Source organism: Globicephala melas, chromosome 3 (genome assembly GCF_963455315.2).
Source record: "Globicephala melas chromosome 3, mGloMel1.2, whole genome shotgun sequence".
In the NCBI taxonomy this organism is placed as follows: Eukaryota; Metazoa; Chordata; class Mammalia; order Artiodactyla; family Delphinidae; genus Globicephala; species Globicephala melas.
Genome location: NC_083316.1, coordinates 145,891,586 through 145,905,150, shown reverse-complemented (window position 1 = coordinate 145,905,150; position 13,565 = coordinate 145,891,586). Strand labels below are relative to the sequence as shown.

At 37.4% G+C, this 13,565-nt stretch overlaps 1 protein-coding gene across 3 annotated transcripts in view; it reads right to left on the bottom strand.

Annotated features, from left to right (window-relative positions):
- RANBP17 (RAN binding protein 17) overlaps positions 1-13,565 on the bottom strand; it is a 313,424-nt gene that overhangs the window by 95,668 nt on the left and 204,191 nt on the right. For all 3 annotated transcript variants that reach the window (XR_009563505.1, XM_030829950.2, XM_030829951.2), the window contains exon 15: positions 739-812. Coding sequence is in view for 2 of the 3 variants with exons in the window: in XM_030829950.2 (XP_030685810.1) it covers positions 739-812 (74 nt within the window). In the remaining variant the exon portion in view is untranslated. The remainder of the gene's footprint in view (positions 1-738; positions 813-13,565) is intronic.

The window sequence follows — 13,565 nt, the reverse complement described above, 5'->3', positions numbered from 1 at the left end:
TCCAAAATAAACATAGTAGGGAGTGACAACAGGAGTTACAAAGGAAGTCAAATAGAGACTCACAGTTACTGCGAAGAAGTGAACCATCAAACTTGTGGTTCCAAAACTCACTTCCTATGATCATGATTGTTTATCTAGCTTTGTTCTCTGCAAGTAAGGCAGTGCTACCTATCTGTTACACAGATGAAGAAAGATGTCAAGTGGAGGCATAGAAGTTTAGGCTAAGTGTACAAAGTTATGTCTATGACCAGAAACTAGTTAATTTTGCTAATATTGTAAGGATAATTTAAGGACAGTTTCCATGAATATGTCTCTGATAGCCATAGGTTTCTACTGGAATCAATGAATGCCCTGTCTGAAGGCAACCAAATCTCTCTCAATGATTCCAATTTGCAATAATCTCTTGAGTTGGTCTTTAAAATTGAGTATTTTCTTTTTAATTAAAAAAGGCAGTCCAATTGAACTGAAGAGTCACAGTCTGTAAACTTTTCAAAACCATGTTTTGATACTGCATACTGCAGTAGTACGGATACCTTGACAAAGAACATATTTTGGATGGTGAATTTTAAATACGTGAAATTAAGTTTCAGATAAGAACAATGCTACCGTTCTAAGAATTAAAGCATAATTTAAAAAGTCTCTTATTAAAAATTAATATTTCTGGAGAGATTTAAGCACAGTAAAAAGGGCAAAGCAATACAACAACAGAAAAATCAAAGAACCAAAGCAGGAACTCACATTTTCGTCATGAATGTTTCTAGAACATGGTTGTCATCTGTTATTCCTAAGACTTCTGACATACGGGCATATACCTGCATGAAAACATTTAATTGTCAAAAACTTTATCATTAACATATATTTTCAAAAGACTATTCAAATTGAACAAATGTAAAGATTTAATGCATTGTTGCATCCACAGTGATGTAGGGAACGAGTGGGGAGAACAAATTAAGAATTTTAAAAAATTTTTATAATTTAAAAATTTACCCTCCTCTTTCTCTTCCAGGAAGCACCTCCCTTATTTTGAAATACATACATACCCACATAAACCCACATTCACATACTCATTTTATTCCCAGCATACCCCATAACTTTTTTATTTTCTCAAAGTGGTAATAAGGCACCCCTTTCTCAAAGGCAGGTATATGTACGTAAAGGGCTGGAAAGTGGAGTGCCTCAATAAAAGATTCCAACATTTAAAAAATTTCCATCTCTTCCAGATTTTAGCAAGCCATCAAATAATTCAGGATTATGTTAGGCAGCTATAAAAATAAGGATTTCAAAAATAAGAGGAAGTTAAAGAATTTATAGAAATTCTCCTCAAGTATCTCAATAAGCTCCCCCAAATATACAGATAGGTCTTACTTTCCATGCTGAAACTGAAATCCCAGGCTCAGGGATTCTCTGCTGAATACATCAGGGTCTGGGAATCCACTAAGCTTCCCATTAGGGAGTGATGGTTGCAGAGTTTGGGGTGTAACATTTCAGTTCCAACCTAAGCCGCATTGAGCTTATAAACACATATCCCACTACAAGTGGGAAAATGCCACTGGCAGCCAATTGAATATTCCCTCTAATAGCCTGGCAAAGCTGAGAGGTGGGTTGACACCTTCATACTCCCTGATGCTCTGGTATGATTCCAGGTTATCTCTGCCAGACACCAGCTGTATGGGATTTCTCTTCTCTGATTTGATTCCTTGTGATTGTGTTCTCTTACTCTCTCCTGATCTGACTATTTCCTATGGTACGGCAACTTAGCTTTCACTCCCTCTGCCTTTTGTTCTTCATACGTAAACACTACCTTGATATAATGTCATAGGTTGTGAAGGTGAGATAAAAATCACAGGACACCACAAATCATCCAGAGTTACATGGTGATACAGGGGAGGAAAGCTGTTCATTGCAGAGATCTCATGTTTGGATTTTAAACACTATTCAACCAGAATCTTGTGTTCCAGGCTTTTGACTTAAGTCCTACGACCAGGAGCTCCTCAGGCCAGTAGAGTGAATCAGAGAGAGGGAGAAAGAGAGGGAAAGGAAGGGGCAGGCGAAAGAAGGGGCAGAAGGGTAGAGGGGAGAAGCTGGGGGAGAGAGAAAGAAAGGAAGATTGAGATTCAAATTCCCATTGCTTCTCCTGCTAACTTCTGAGCCCTAATAGAAAAGCATTTCAATTCCAGTATCTGTGACTTGGCTCATGAGAGTAGGCCTTCATCTCTTGTAAGATCAAAGCTATCACTGTTTTTGGAAGATGTCTGCTGAGAAGAGGGAGCTAGGGAGAAAGAACCTAGGGAAGTTAGTTAACACCAAATCCTCAATCATCAGAAACCTTTAAGCCCATAGAAGGCTCAAAAGAAGAACGGTTGTAAAAAGGGAAGTTTCCCTTATCTCAACATGATCCAAAAGCTCTCTCATGAATGGGAGTAAGTCGGGCCCCTTTGAAAATCTGATATTGATATGACTATGGCACACAAGGCCCTCCACAACTTGGCCCCAACCTACCTCCTCATCTATCATTTCCCTCAACCTGAAGCCACAATGAAATACTCATGAAATACTGAGGCTTCTCATGCAATTACAGATCTCTATGAGTTCATGTGCTGTTCATTTTTCCTGAATCAGCCTTCTTCCTCCTCTTCCCCTGATTCTCGTTCAAAAGTCATCTCTGAAGCCTTCCTTCCATTACCAGGTAGGGTAAGTTGCGCTCTCCTTTACGTTCCTATAGCGTCTGGTCCATTCCTCTAGCATGGTGCTTTTCACATTGTAATTGTTTGGGTGTCCATCTCCCCTCCTACACTGTATTTTTGTAAAATAAAATTTTACACTTTCAAGACTTTTCAAATGCTATTTTTTATGGCAAAGATCAAATTAGTCTAATTTTGATTTTGCCCATGCCACACTGAATAGAAATGTAACAAAAATGTGATTTTAAACATTAAGACATTTAAACATATTAAAAATATTTTTTAAATTGATAGTCCCTGCAAGGAAGTTTTCTGTTGTGTCTCTGGCATTCAAGAAAGAGGGAATCTAGGCAGGCAGATCTGTTGTGCTCTGCTGTCAAAACAGCTTCTCAAAGCATCACATTTGACCCAATACGATACTGGAAAAAACAGTCAACATTGACACATGGCAGTGCTTTAATCCACAATTATCCTTGTAACTTGCACCATTCCTTTTATCATCCATTAGCTTTGATTCCCATTATCCCATCTAGAACTGTGTCAACGCTTTTGTCCCTAGGGATTTCTCTCCACTACTAGGATCTGACAGCCAAGCTTGAGTACTAAACAGGATCATTACCTCTTAAATCCACTTATCTGATCTACTGAATAGTAAATTGAAAAGCTCATTAAGAGCAACAATCTGATTTGTTTTCACGTGTGACAGGGTCATTTAAAATCAAGGTATGATTACTGCATTTCTTTTAAAAGACCATCTCACGTTTTCCAAGGCACCTTATCATTCAGAGAGCATGCAGATAATATGAAAATGTCTTCGAACATTTGAAATGTAGTTATACCATAGATACACATAATTTGGGGGTGAGGACTAATCCGTCCAGTGAGGAAACATCTATAAGATTATTTATCATAAAGCACAAGTCAATGAAAGTTTTCTACAGAAAAAATTCGTACACAATATTTACGGGTTTTCAACATTTTCTAAAAATTCTATCACTTCACCAAAAATAATTTTTATGACAGCAAGAAACTACATCACAATACATACTCATTTTAGGGAAAGACATAGGAGTTGGCGTAGGAATGCAAGAAAAGGAAAAAAGCTCACTTTCAGTTCATAGATTTCTAATCTTTTATTTCATAATCAAGATAATTTGATCATAGTGAAAAATAAGCAAAAATCTAAGAAATAAGAGACTAATAAGCGCATTTGTGTTATCCTTCTCTGAAGGATACAATGAAGTTGAATAAATCGTTATGCTTTTGGTTATGTGTTTCACATAACCTAGTTTTTGCGTGTCAGCCTGTGCCTTCCTCCCTTTCTTCTTCTTCTTTTCTTTTTTTTTAAATATGCCTGCCCTTCTCTGTTAGACTACAAACTCCCTGAGGGTGGAGATGATGCTCTGTCTTTTATCTCCCATGCCTAATACTCAATAAATGTTTGTTAAATGAATAACAAGAATGTAATGTTAAAATGTGTATTTTCGCTGATTCCATTTCATTCATAATTTTGTAACAAACGGAAAACGACCAGTAAGACGTGTGTTTTTTTTACGAAGAATTTTTTTTCCTGTAAAGATAATATATTCCAAATTCTACTCACTCCGGTGACCACTGGTAAAGTTTTGTTATTTAAAAAGATACAGTTCTTTAAAATTATTATTATTTTTTAATTGAAGTACAGTTGATTTACAATGTTGTGTTAGTTTCAGGTATACAGCAAAGTGATTCAGTTATACATATCTATCTATCTATGTATATATATATATCTATTCTTTTTCAGATTCTTTTCCATTATAGGTTATTACAAGATATTGAATATAGTTCCCTGTGCTGTACAGTAGGTCCTTGTTGTTTATCTATTTTATATATAAAACTATGTAGTTTCAATGCTTAAATATTTCTGGAAGAAGCTCTCCCTGTAGATTCAGTAAGAGGAGCTCTCTCTCCTCCTTTGGATACTCAGAGCATCCACTGTTGCTGGCCTATTAGTGGCACTTCTCATGTAACAGAATATTATCTTGTTGTAGTACTAATTTTCTATGTTTATACGTGTTTCCTCCATTACTTCAAGCACGTGCTGCCTGAGGGCAGGGAAATGTCTATTTCTCTTTACATCTCCAGAAGTACTCAGAAGCTATCTCGATAAACTTAGCAACATACAAAAAGCACAGGTTTTGGTCTCAAAGATAACTGGATTTGAATTCTGCCACTAACTAGGTGTTACTTAAAGTCTCTGAATCTTGGTTTCCTCTCTGAAAAACAGGAATAATAATAAAGCCTACCTTATGGGCCTTTGGGAACATTAAATGATGATACCTAACACAGAACCTGACATTTAGCAGCTACTCAACAAATGCTGCTTCCCTTCCTACCCCCTTTCATGGACCCTTTCTAATAGTAGGTGCTAGTAATGTCAGCTACTACCTTTCCAAGAGAAAGCTCATTACATAAAAAATAACAGAAGGGTAAGAAAGGGCTTGCCTTGAAGACTTTCACACAGAAAAAAGGTTAAAACAAACAAAACCCTAAATTTGTATTAACTTTGAAATCTTGCTAATCATGGTCAGAAATGGCATTTGTTAAAGGCATAAAGCTTCAAAATTTCATGATACAAAACCAAATTCTTTCTACTTCTCAATAGTTACTGTCTTAGAAGGCAGAAAAAGTACCCATTTTAGCCAGTCATCCATCTCTCTGGCTCTTGAAATACAGGAAGTCATTAGAAATGTAAGAAATTATCATCAGTACAGACATAAGAAGGCATGCTCCTAAAAAACTGTCTTAATATGTTTTCTTATCTCTAGTCGTTCTACTGCGCAGCTTCTTTTAAACTTCAGAAAAGAGTATTTGGATATGTATATAACACTTCAGTGACCCACTTATGTTCTTTAACTTCTAAACTAATCAAGTGACAAATAATGTCTGAGCATATGCAGGTAGTTGAAATGATCTTATATCTGGTTTTTTAAAAAAGAAGCCAGACAAGATAAGAAAACCAGACAAGGGAATACACATACAAACAGCAATAAGGTTTTGAGCTGTAAATTTAATTTAATAAAGAATAAAAGCATGTGCTGTGATAATTTTTTAAATTGCTTTCTTTTTCCAATCCTAATCCTTGGTCTTGGGTATCCGCAGTGTTGTCTCTAACATTCTGGTTATAACTTTGAAGAAACTAATTATGTCAATCCTTAAATTTGAAGTAGATTACAGAACTGGGAAACCCAGAATATTAGTTCCTAAAGGTTGTATGGATATATAATGACAGTCACAGAAATTCAATAACAGCCCTCTATGAAATGTACTCAAAAGCACCGCATGAAACAAATTAAAAAGAACAATGAATCTCTCATTGTGTGCAAATAAGAAAATAAGAGAAAACACTGGTTCTATAGGTTTTCATAAGAGTTGTTATAATGAATTAAGATTTTGGATAATGAATCTTCAGAAAATTACAGTAAGTTAATACCCTTAGGCCTTCTATAGATGTTTAGGATGTTATAACTTCTCAAAGAGCTTTTATAAGCAGGCTCAGCGCAGAAAATTAGCAGTGCTGTGGAAATCAACAACAAAGTATTTTGCCATCAGACGATACACTTTCCTGAACCAATTTAGTGTAAAAAAATTCACATCCAATAATACAAAATTGATACCATAAAAATTTTAAAAACTCAACAATTATGAATTTTTAAGTATTATTTTAATCTATTGAAAGGACTTAAAAATCAAGATTTTAATTTTAATTTTTTGAATTTTATTTAATTTATTTTTTTATACAGCAGGTTCTCATTAGTGATCCATTTTATACATATTAGTGTATACATGTCAATCCCAATCTCCCAATTCATCCCATCACCACCATGACCCGCCCCCCACCACTTTCCCCCCTTGGTGTCAGGATTTTTAACTGAATGTAATTTAGTAAAACAAGACCTGTCACTGGAAAGCATTCAATATAATAAAAGCATTAATGTTCCTTAGGAAAAGAATTTTGGAACGGAGTGTGAACTCACTTATTATGAGTAAGAAATCAATTTCCATATTTTTGTCTTAGGCTTCAAGTGCCCTTGAAGCCAATGCAGTGCTCTCTACATGAGATCCATTAAAGAGAAAGGGAGGGGAGGGAGGAAGAGGAAAGGTGTAAGAGGAAACTAACAGAGCATTTAATGACTGGGATCTAAACAGTTTGGAGCTAAAGATATTGAGCTCTCTCATTAACGTCTGAAGCAGAATAAAAAAAAAATAAAATGATCGTCACAATTAACTTGTGACCACATCAAGAGAATTAATAGTACAGACATCATTGCTGCATATTAAATACATAAACTTTGTGATAATGAATAGATCCACATTAATCTTGGCTGACTACTTTTTCCATATCATTTAAAATAACATCACAAAATACAGGATCAAAATTAGGTAAAAAAATCTTTTGCTAAAATTTAATTTTAAGACCATAATTTACTTTGGAAACCAAGCAGTAAAAGGTTAGGAATCTGCCTGCCTCATTCAGTGGAATACAGAATGACATCTGATAAAGAAAAGCTGGCTATGGAGATATAAAATAAATATGAATGTTAAGTATTTATTTCAATTAGAATATCTGAACCTACCATCTGTGGTGGCCATCTTGCTAAGGGGACATGTACCTAACAAATCTCTTAAGAGGCGTTCCCAATCTGCTTGAATGAGCTATTGTATAAGAAAACTTGGAGCGACCACTTTGGCCTCACATTTCCTTCGCTCCACATCCTGTGGCACAAAGCATGAACTCAGCAGGCTGGGGTACAGGGCTGCCTGCTGCCTTGTGATAATCCCCTCTCCCAGTAGGGGCCTCCACTGATGCATGGCTAAGAACATGCTTCCTCTTTTGCTTGCACCCCAGTGGGGTTTCCATTCCTCACTTGGGCCCAAATCCAGACTGCTAAGGAAGGGCTCCAGATGCCGCCAGAGATATTTTTGGATTAGTTTCTAAACAATCATTTATTAGAAAGAGGAGTACAGGTACAGTGTGAAAACCAGCAATACTGGTAATTTTGGAGAGATTCTTTCCCTCCTGCCCCGACCAGATCTAAGGTCTAACTACCACCTGTTCAACAGAAGCTGGCTGTTTGCCCCATTTTCCTTCAGGGAGCCACTGACTAAGGATCTCCACCAGCATGAACCTAATGTCTCCCGACAGGCCTTCACTAGCCAAGAGGGACCTGGGTCGAGAGCACCAGTTATTGGTCACAGGATACACAGTCCATAGAAAGACTCCTGTGGTGCAACCAGCTGAAAGCCAACTAGAGAAGACGGGGAGTGTACATTTGTCCTGACACAGCTTTGTTCCCGCTGGCTGCCAATTCACTCCATATCTGGGGCCAAGCTTCTGTTAAACTAGTCTTCTGGGGCTAAAGCCATGGTAAAGTCTTGGGTAAATATATTATCTTTCCAAGCTCATACAATAAGAAGCGAACCATGGCTATGGCACAGGACCACTGGAAGAAGGTGTGATTAATTTTGGTAGGTTTTGAGATCATGGTTTGAAGGGGCATTTCAGGCATTTGATTCATAATTCTTTGCAATAGCAAATTTATAAGATGACATTACATTTTGGAGCAAAGAATTGATGCTGGATGAAGTTTGTGAGAGAGTGATGGTAGAGGTGGGGAACTGGGAAGTAAAAGATTTTGTTTAATCCTTTACACCTCTCAAAGGTGTCTGCCAGAAACGTATTCTGGCACAAGAGATACATGTGCTCTAGATACTGTTCAATAACAGATGCTATTCATTGTAGCCAAATACAACTTTCTGCTTTCAGGTATGAATAACTGGTTAGAATTGGCCACTTCAGAAACGTTATAATCAAGAAACCTAGGCTGCTTTCATACTATGCAATCACACTGAACAGAGGCTTTGCCGTTAATACTATCGAACATTAGCTGACTATAGAACATTTCGTTATAAAACATGCACACTGTAGGATTTCACAGTGCATAAAAAAGGGAATCAAGAAAAATGCACCCCTACACTTATCACTGTGCACGCGCCTATTTTAATAATAAGAATCTCGGGCTGTGGTGAGACAAGCATAAAGACTGGTGATCCACCACAATAACCAGCAGCTCAACTCACCTGAACTATTTTCCAAGCCTTCTTTGGAACTCTGGACACATCACTCCTCAGGCGTACAACCTACGAAGCACAGAGTTTAGGGACCTGCCACCTGGTGTCGGGGATAAGGGAAGAGCAGAAGTCCTTCCCAACTTCCGATACAGGGAGAAGGTGGCTCAGGATCTTTGTGGTTGTCACTTAAAATATTCATGGGACTTTGATCTTATTCTGGAGGCTAGGATCAGAGGCAGAGTGAAGTGCTGTTCAAAGCCTGGATGTGGTTATATGGATTACAATGGGTTTGCTTCCATGAAATAATTCAAGAAACCAATTACTAAAGGTAGCCCTGAAAAAGAACAAATTATAAATAACACCTAACAGAACTATTTTTAAGAATCTCTTAATACTGCTGTTTCCCATGAGGCACTCTAATTATGCAAATGTGGCAACTGGGGCTAATGATATAAGTAGGCCAAGTCAACTTCTGAAGGGTAAAAGTATATGTTCAATAAATGAAACGCATTTCTGTAGTCACTCAGAAAGTTAAGCAAATCACATTGAGTCTTCCACCACTTACTAACTCTTGCACACACACTCTGCCTCCACCCTGCCTCTCTGAAACACTTCCCATTTCCTACATCCAAAACAACTGCTGTACCTTCCTCCTATGAGCGACTCAACTCTCTATCCCTTTAGGAAGGACAACCTGACAAAAAGAGTAAAGGAATAATGGCCCATGGAATGAAAGAAGGGCTGCCAATGACATTGTGCATATTTTTACTATTCTGTCAAATCTGCTATTTTCATTATATTCTCAAACTTTACTCAAAAACGTTAATCCTATAGTCCTTCGTAGCTTTTACTTTCTGTCTCTCACACTAGCCTAGTTAGTGAAAACTTTAACTTGCCCTAAATGCAAAGGATCAGAGTTCACCTTCTGATGGCCTACTGACGTCTTTCAAACACTAATAAACACTTCAAACCTTCTCTGAGGAGGCAATATACGCAGCAATAGGCTAGGTACCGCTTCCATCCTAGTCTTCCTACTGAATACTTTTATGTTGAAAATTAGCTACAACGTATGCAAAAGTCTAACTGGTGAACAAAGACAACATGCAGTTGCCCAGGAAGCATAGTCTTCTTTCAATAAGAGACAGAAATGAGCAAGCTGAGTATATATTTTAGATAACTTCAACTAGGAGGAAACACAGAATGCATGTCTAGTGCAATGCACATGGGATACTGAGTGAGACCACTACTTGCTAGCCTAGCACAGTGCTTGGCAGATAACAGACATTTAATAAATATTTTATTTAATAAATTAACTCTATAATTCTAGTAAAATTAGTTAGCCTCTAAGAGTCTCAGTTTCTTCATCTGTAAAATGGAAAGAATAATATCACAAAATAGAAGGCAGTCTAGTGAAGTGGTTAAAGATAGATTCTGAAGTCCAAGACTAGTTGGATTCCACCACTTACTAAGTGATTTTGAGCAAACTGCTTACCCTCTACACCTTAGTTTTCTCAAATATAAAATGAGGATGATAGTTGGCCCTAATTTACAGAATCATTGAGAGGATTAAAGCAGTTAACATATGTAAAGCACTTACAACAGTCCTGGTACATGGTAAAATTTCCATAAAGTACTGGCTATTATGGGTTGGCAAAAAAGTTTGTTCAGTTTTTTTCTGTTAAGATGGCTCTAGTAGCACTTAGTTGTCTTTAACTTCATTCGAAACAAGTTTGTTAGATTGTATGTGGCAGCTGTCATATGAGCGTGCATTTAAACAAAAACATCAAAATTGGTGAATTTTTGTGTAGCCACTTTAATATTGAAGATGGAAGAAAAAAAGCAACATTTTCAGCATATTATGCTTTATTATTTCAAGAAAGGTAAAAACACAACTGGAATGCAAAAAAAAGATTTGTGCAGTGTATGCAGAAGGTGCTGTGACTGATTGAACGTGTCAAAAGTGGCTTGCGAAGTTTCGTGCTGGAGATTTCTTGCTGGATGATGCTCCACGGTCGGGTAGACCAGTTGAAGTTGACAGCGATCAAATCAAGACATTAACTGAGAACAATCAGCACATGGGAGATAGGTGACATACTCAAAGTATCCAAATCAAGCATTGAAAATCATTTGCACCAGCCTGGTTATGTTCATCGCTTTGATGTTTGGGTTCTACGTAAGTTAAGCGAAAAAAACCTTCCTGACCGTATTTCCTCATGTGATTCTCTACATAAACGTAATGAAAATGTTCCATTTTTAAAACAAATTGTGATGGCAATGAAAAGTGGATACTGTACAATAATGTGGAACGGAAGAGATCGTGGGGCAAGTAAAATGAACCACCACCAACCACACCAAAGGCTGGTCTTCATCCAAAGAAGGTGATGTGTATATGGTGGTGGGATTGGAAAGGAGTCCTCTACTAATGAGCTCCTTCTGGAAAACCAAACGGTTAATTCCAACAAGTACTGCTCCCAGTTAGACCACTTGAAAGCAGCACTCATCGAAAAGCGTCCAGAATTAGTGAACAGAAAACGCATAATCTTCCATCAGGATAACATAAGACCGCATGTTTCTTTGATGACCAGGCAAAAACTGTTACAGCTTGTCAGCAAAGTTCCGATTCATCCGCCACATTCACCAGACACTGCACCTTCAGATTTCCATTTATTTAGGTCTTTACAAAATTCTCTTAATGTAAAACATTTCCATTGCCTGGAAGACTGTAAAAGGCACCTGGAACAGTTCTTTGCTCAAAAAGACCAAAGGTTTTGGGAAGATGGAATTATGAAGTTGCCTGAAAAACGGCAGAAGGTAGTGGAACAAAACAATGAATAGGTTGTTCAATAAAGTTCTTGGTGAAAATGAAAAATGTGTCTTTTATTTTTACTTAAAAACCAAAGGAACCTTTTGGCCAACCCAATATTATTGTCATCAAATGCTGTATTATATACAGCACTGCCAGCACAGTGTCAGGAACACTTGGAAAGTTTTTAGCACACAGTATGCACCAAATAAACATTAGCTATTAGCCATTAGAATACGTGGTCACTAAATGGCCACTATTATTATTAAGTAAGATAGTCAAACATTAGTCTGGCATTAAGATTATGAGGCATGCACCAAGATGACGGTCCCTTTTATTTGTGCTTTATCTGGACTAGATGGTGGAAAGTAAATATTTCTTCTAAGCTGGCATGTGAGTAACTTTAATAGTGGTTAAAGAAGAGTGATTAGAGGGAAGAGAGCCCCAGTGAAAGACTAACTCCTAATCTTCCGTCTTCTACCTATAACTTCTATTTTACAGAGGCGGAACAGTAAATGTGATGGGAAAGGAGACAGGAGGAAAACAGAACGCTATGTGGTAGCAGGTGATGTTTTAGCCCAAGGGCTCTGTACAACCTAAGTTCCTGATTTCAAAGCCCTCATCTTCCTTTTTACAGTCATCACAAGTTCCTGTTTCCTGTCTGCAGGATAAGTTCTCACCTCTGGGTTAAGTAGATGATTTACATCCCTGTGTCCAATAAATTATCAAAGTCTTCCCAATTCAGGTAAACAAGTCCATCCGATTCTCTGAGTTTTCTTTGCTAAATTAAATGCACACAGACAAGGGGTTCCAGAACATCATCATTAGAGTTTTAAGTTATCAAAAAAGTTTTTGTGTGATAGGCCCAGTAAGAACAGAAAGGGGCTGCCTTTCATATATGAATATAATATTTATCTCTGACACTAGACCATGGGTTGAGTTGCTTCTCCTACAGTAGGGTGGATTTTAGCAGATAATCTAGGATGTAGCTCGATTCTCTTGTGACTGCTGGATAGCCAGAACTAGAGGTCCAATCTGTGGTTGTAGTGATGAGATTTTTCCTCGGGGAGTAAAATAGCAAATACGGGGATGAAGCTGTGATGATGGTCTTATCAATCATTACACTTAAAACTGATCATGTCTGGACTCATGTCTAAATACCTACATAGGTAATGTGATACACTGGAAAGCACACTTGGGTTTAGGGTATGATGATTTGGTCGAAAACCCAGGACACTAAACAAGTTTTTAAGCTTCCTGAAATCTTTTTTCATGTTCTGCAAAATGAAGATACTCCTACCTACTAAAGAGAATATTGCTGAGAAGACTAAATGAGAAAATGTATAAATAATGCCACAAAGTGGAGTGAAGCACAAAGTAGAAACCCAATACAGGTTAGATTAAGGTTGGAAAGAAACATGACCTCAAGTGCTATTTCCTAGGCATTTCTCAGTCTACATTACCTGGAAATACAGAATTTGTCACTTACAGCATGGATAATGTTTTAATACTCAGTGCCCTGAACTTTAGGAACTTCAGGAATGTTAAGGTTGGAGAGTATTGTGTAAGTAAGGCAGATGCATCTGCTCGGGAGAGTGGTATTACAGCCCATGTCTAAGAAATGCAAATAACCAGAAAAAAAGGACAGTTGAGAACTGGGACCAACAAGCATGAAAGCATTTCTAATGAGTCACTAAAGCGGGCTAAGAGGCAATATGGAAGGAAGTGGTCATGTACACTTGGAGATAGGAAAGGACAATAAGTGGCTGAAGGCTTAAAATAAAGGGTTAAAACAAAAGTTGAAAACTGCAATTTCTCAGTAAATGTAAAGGCACCAGTGCACTAAGGTATTTCACACATTTCAGCACTGTCTATCCTTTTACAATTTTCCTCGTCAAAAGGTGTGGGAGGTTGTCCATGGAAATGCATTTCCAATTTTGTAATGGGAGTCAATCAGAGAATGTAATCCA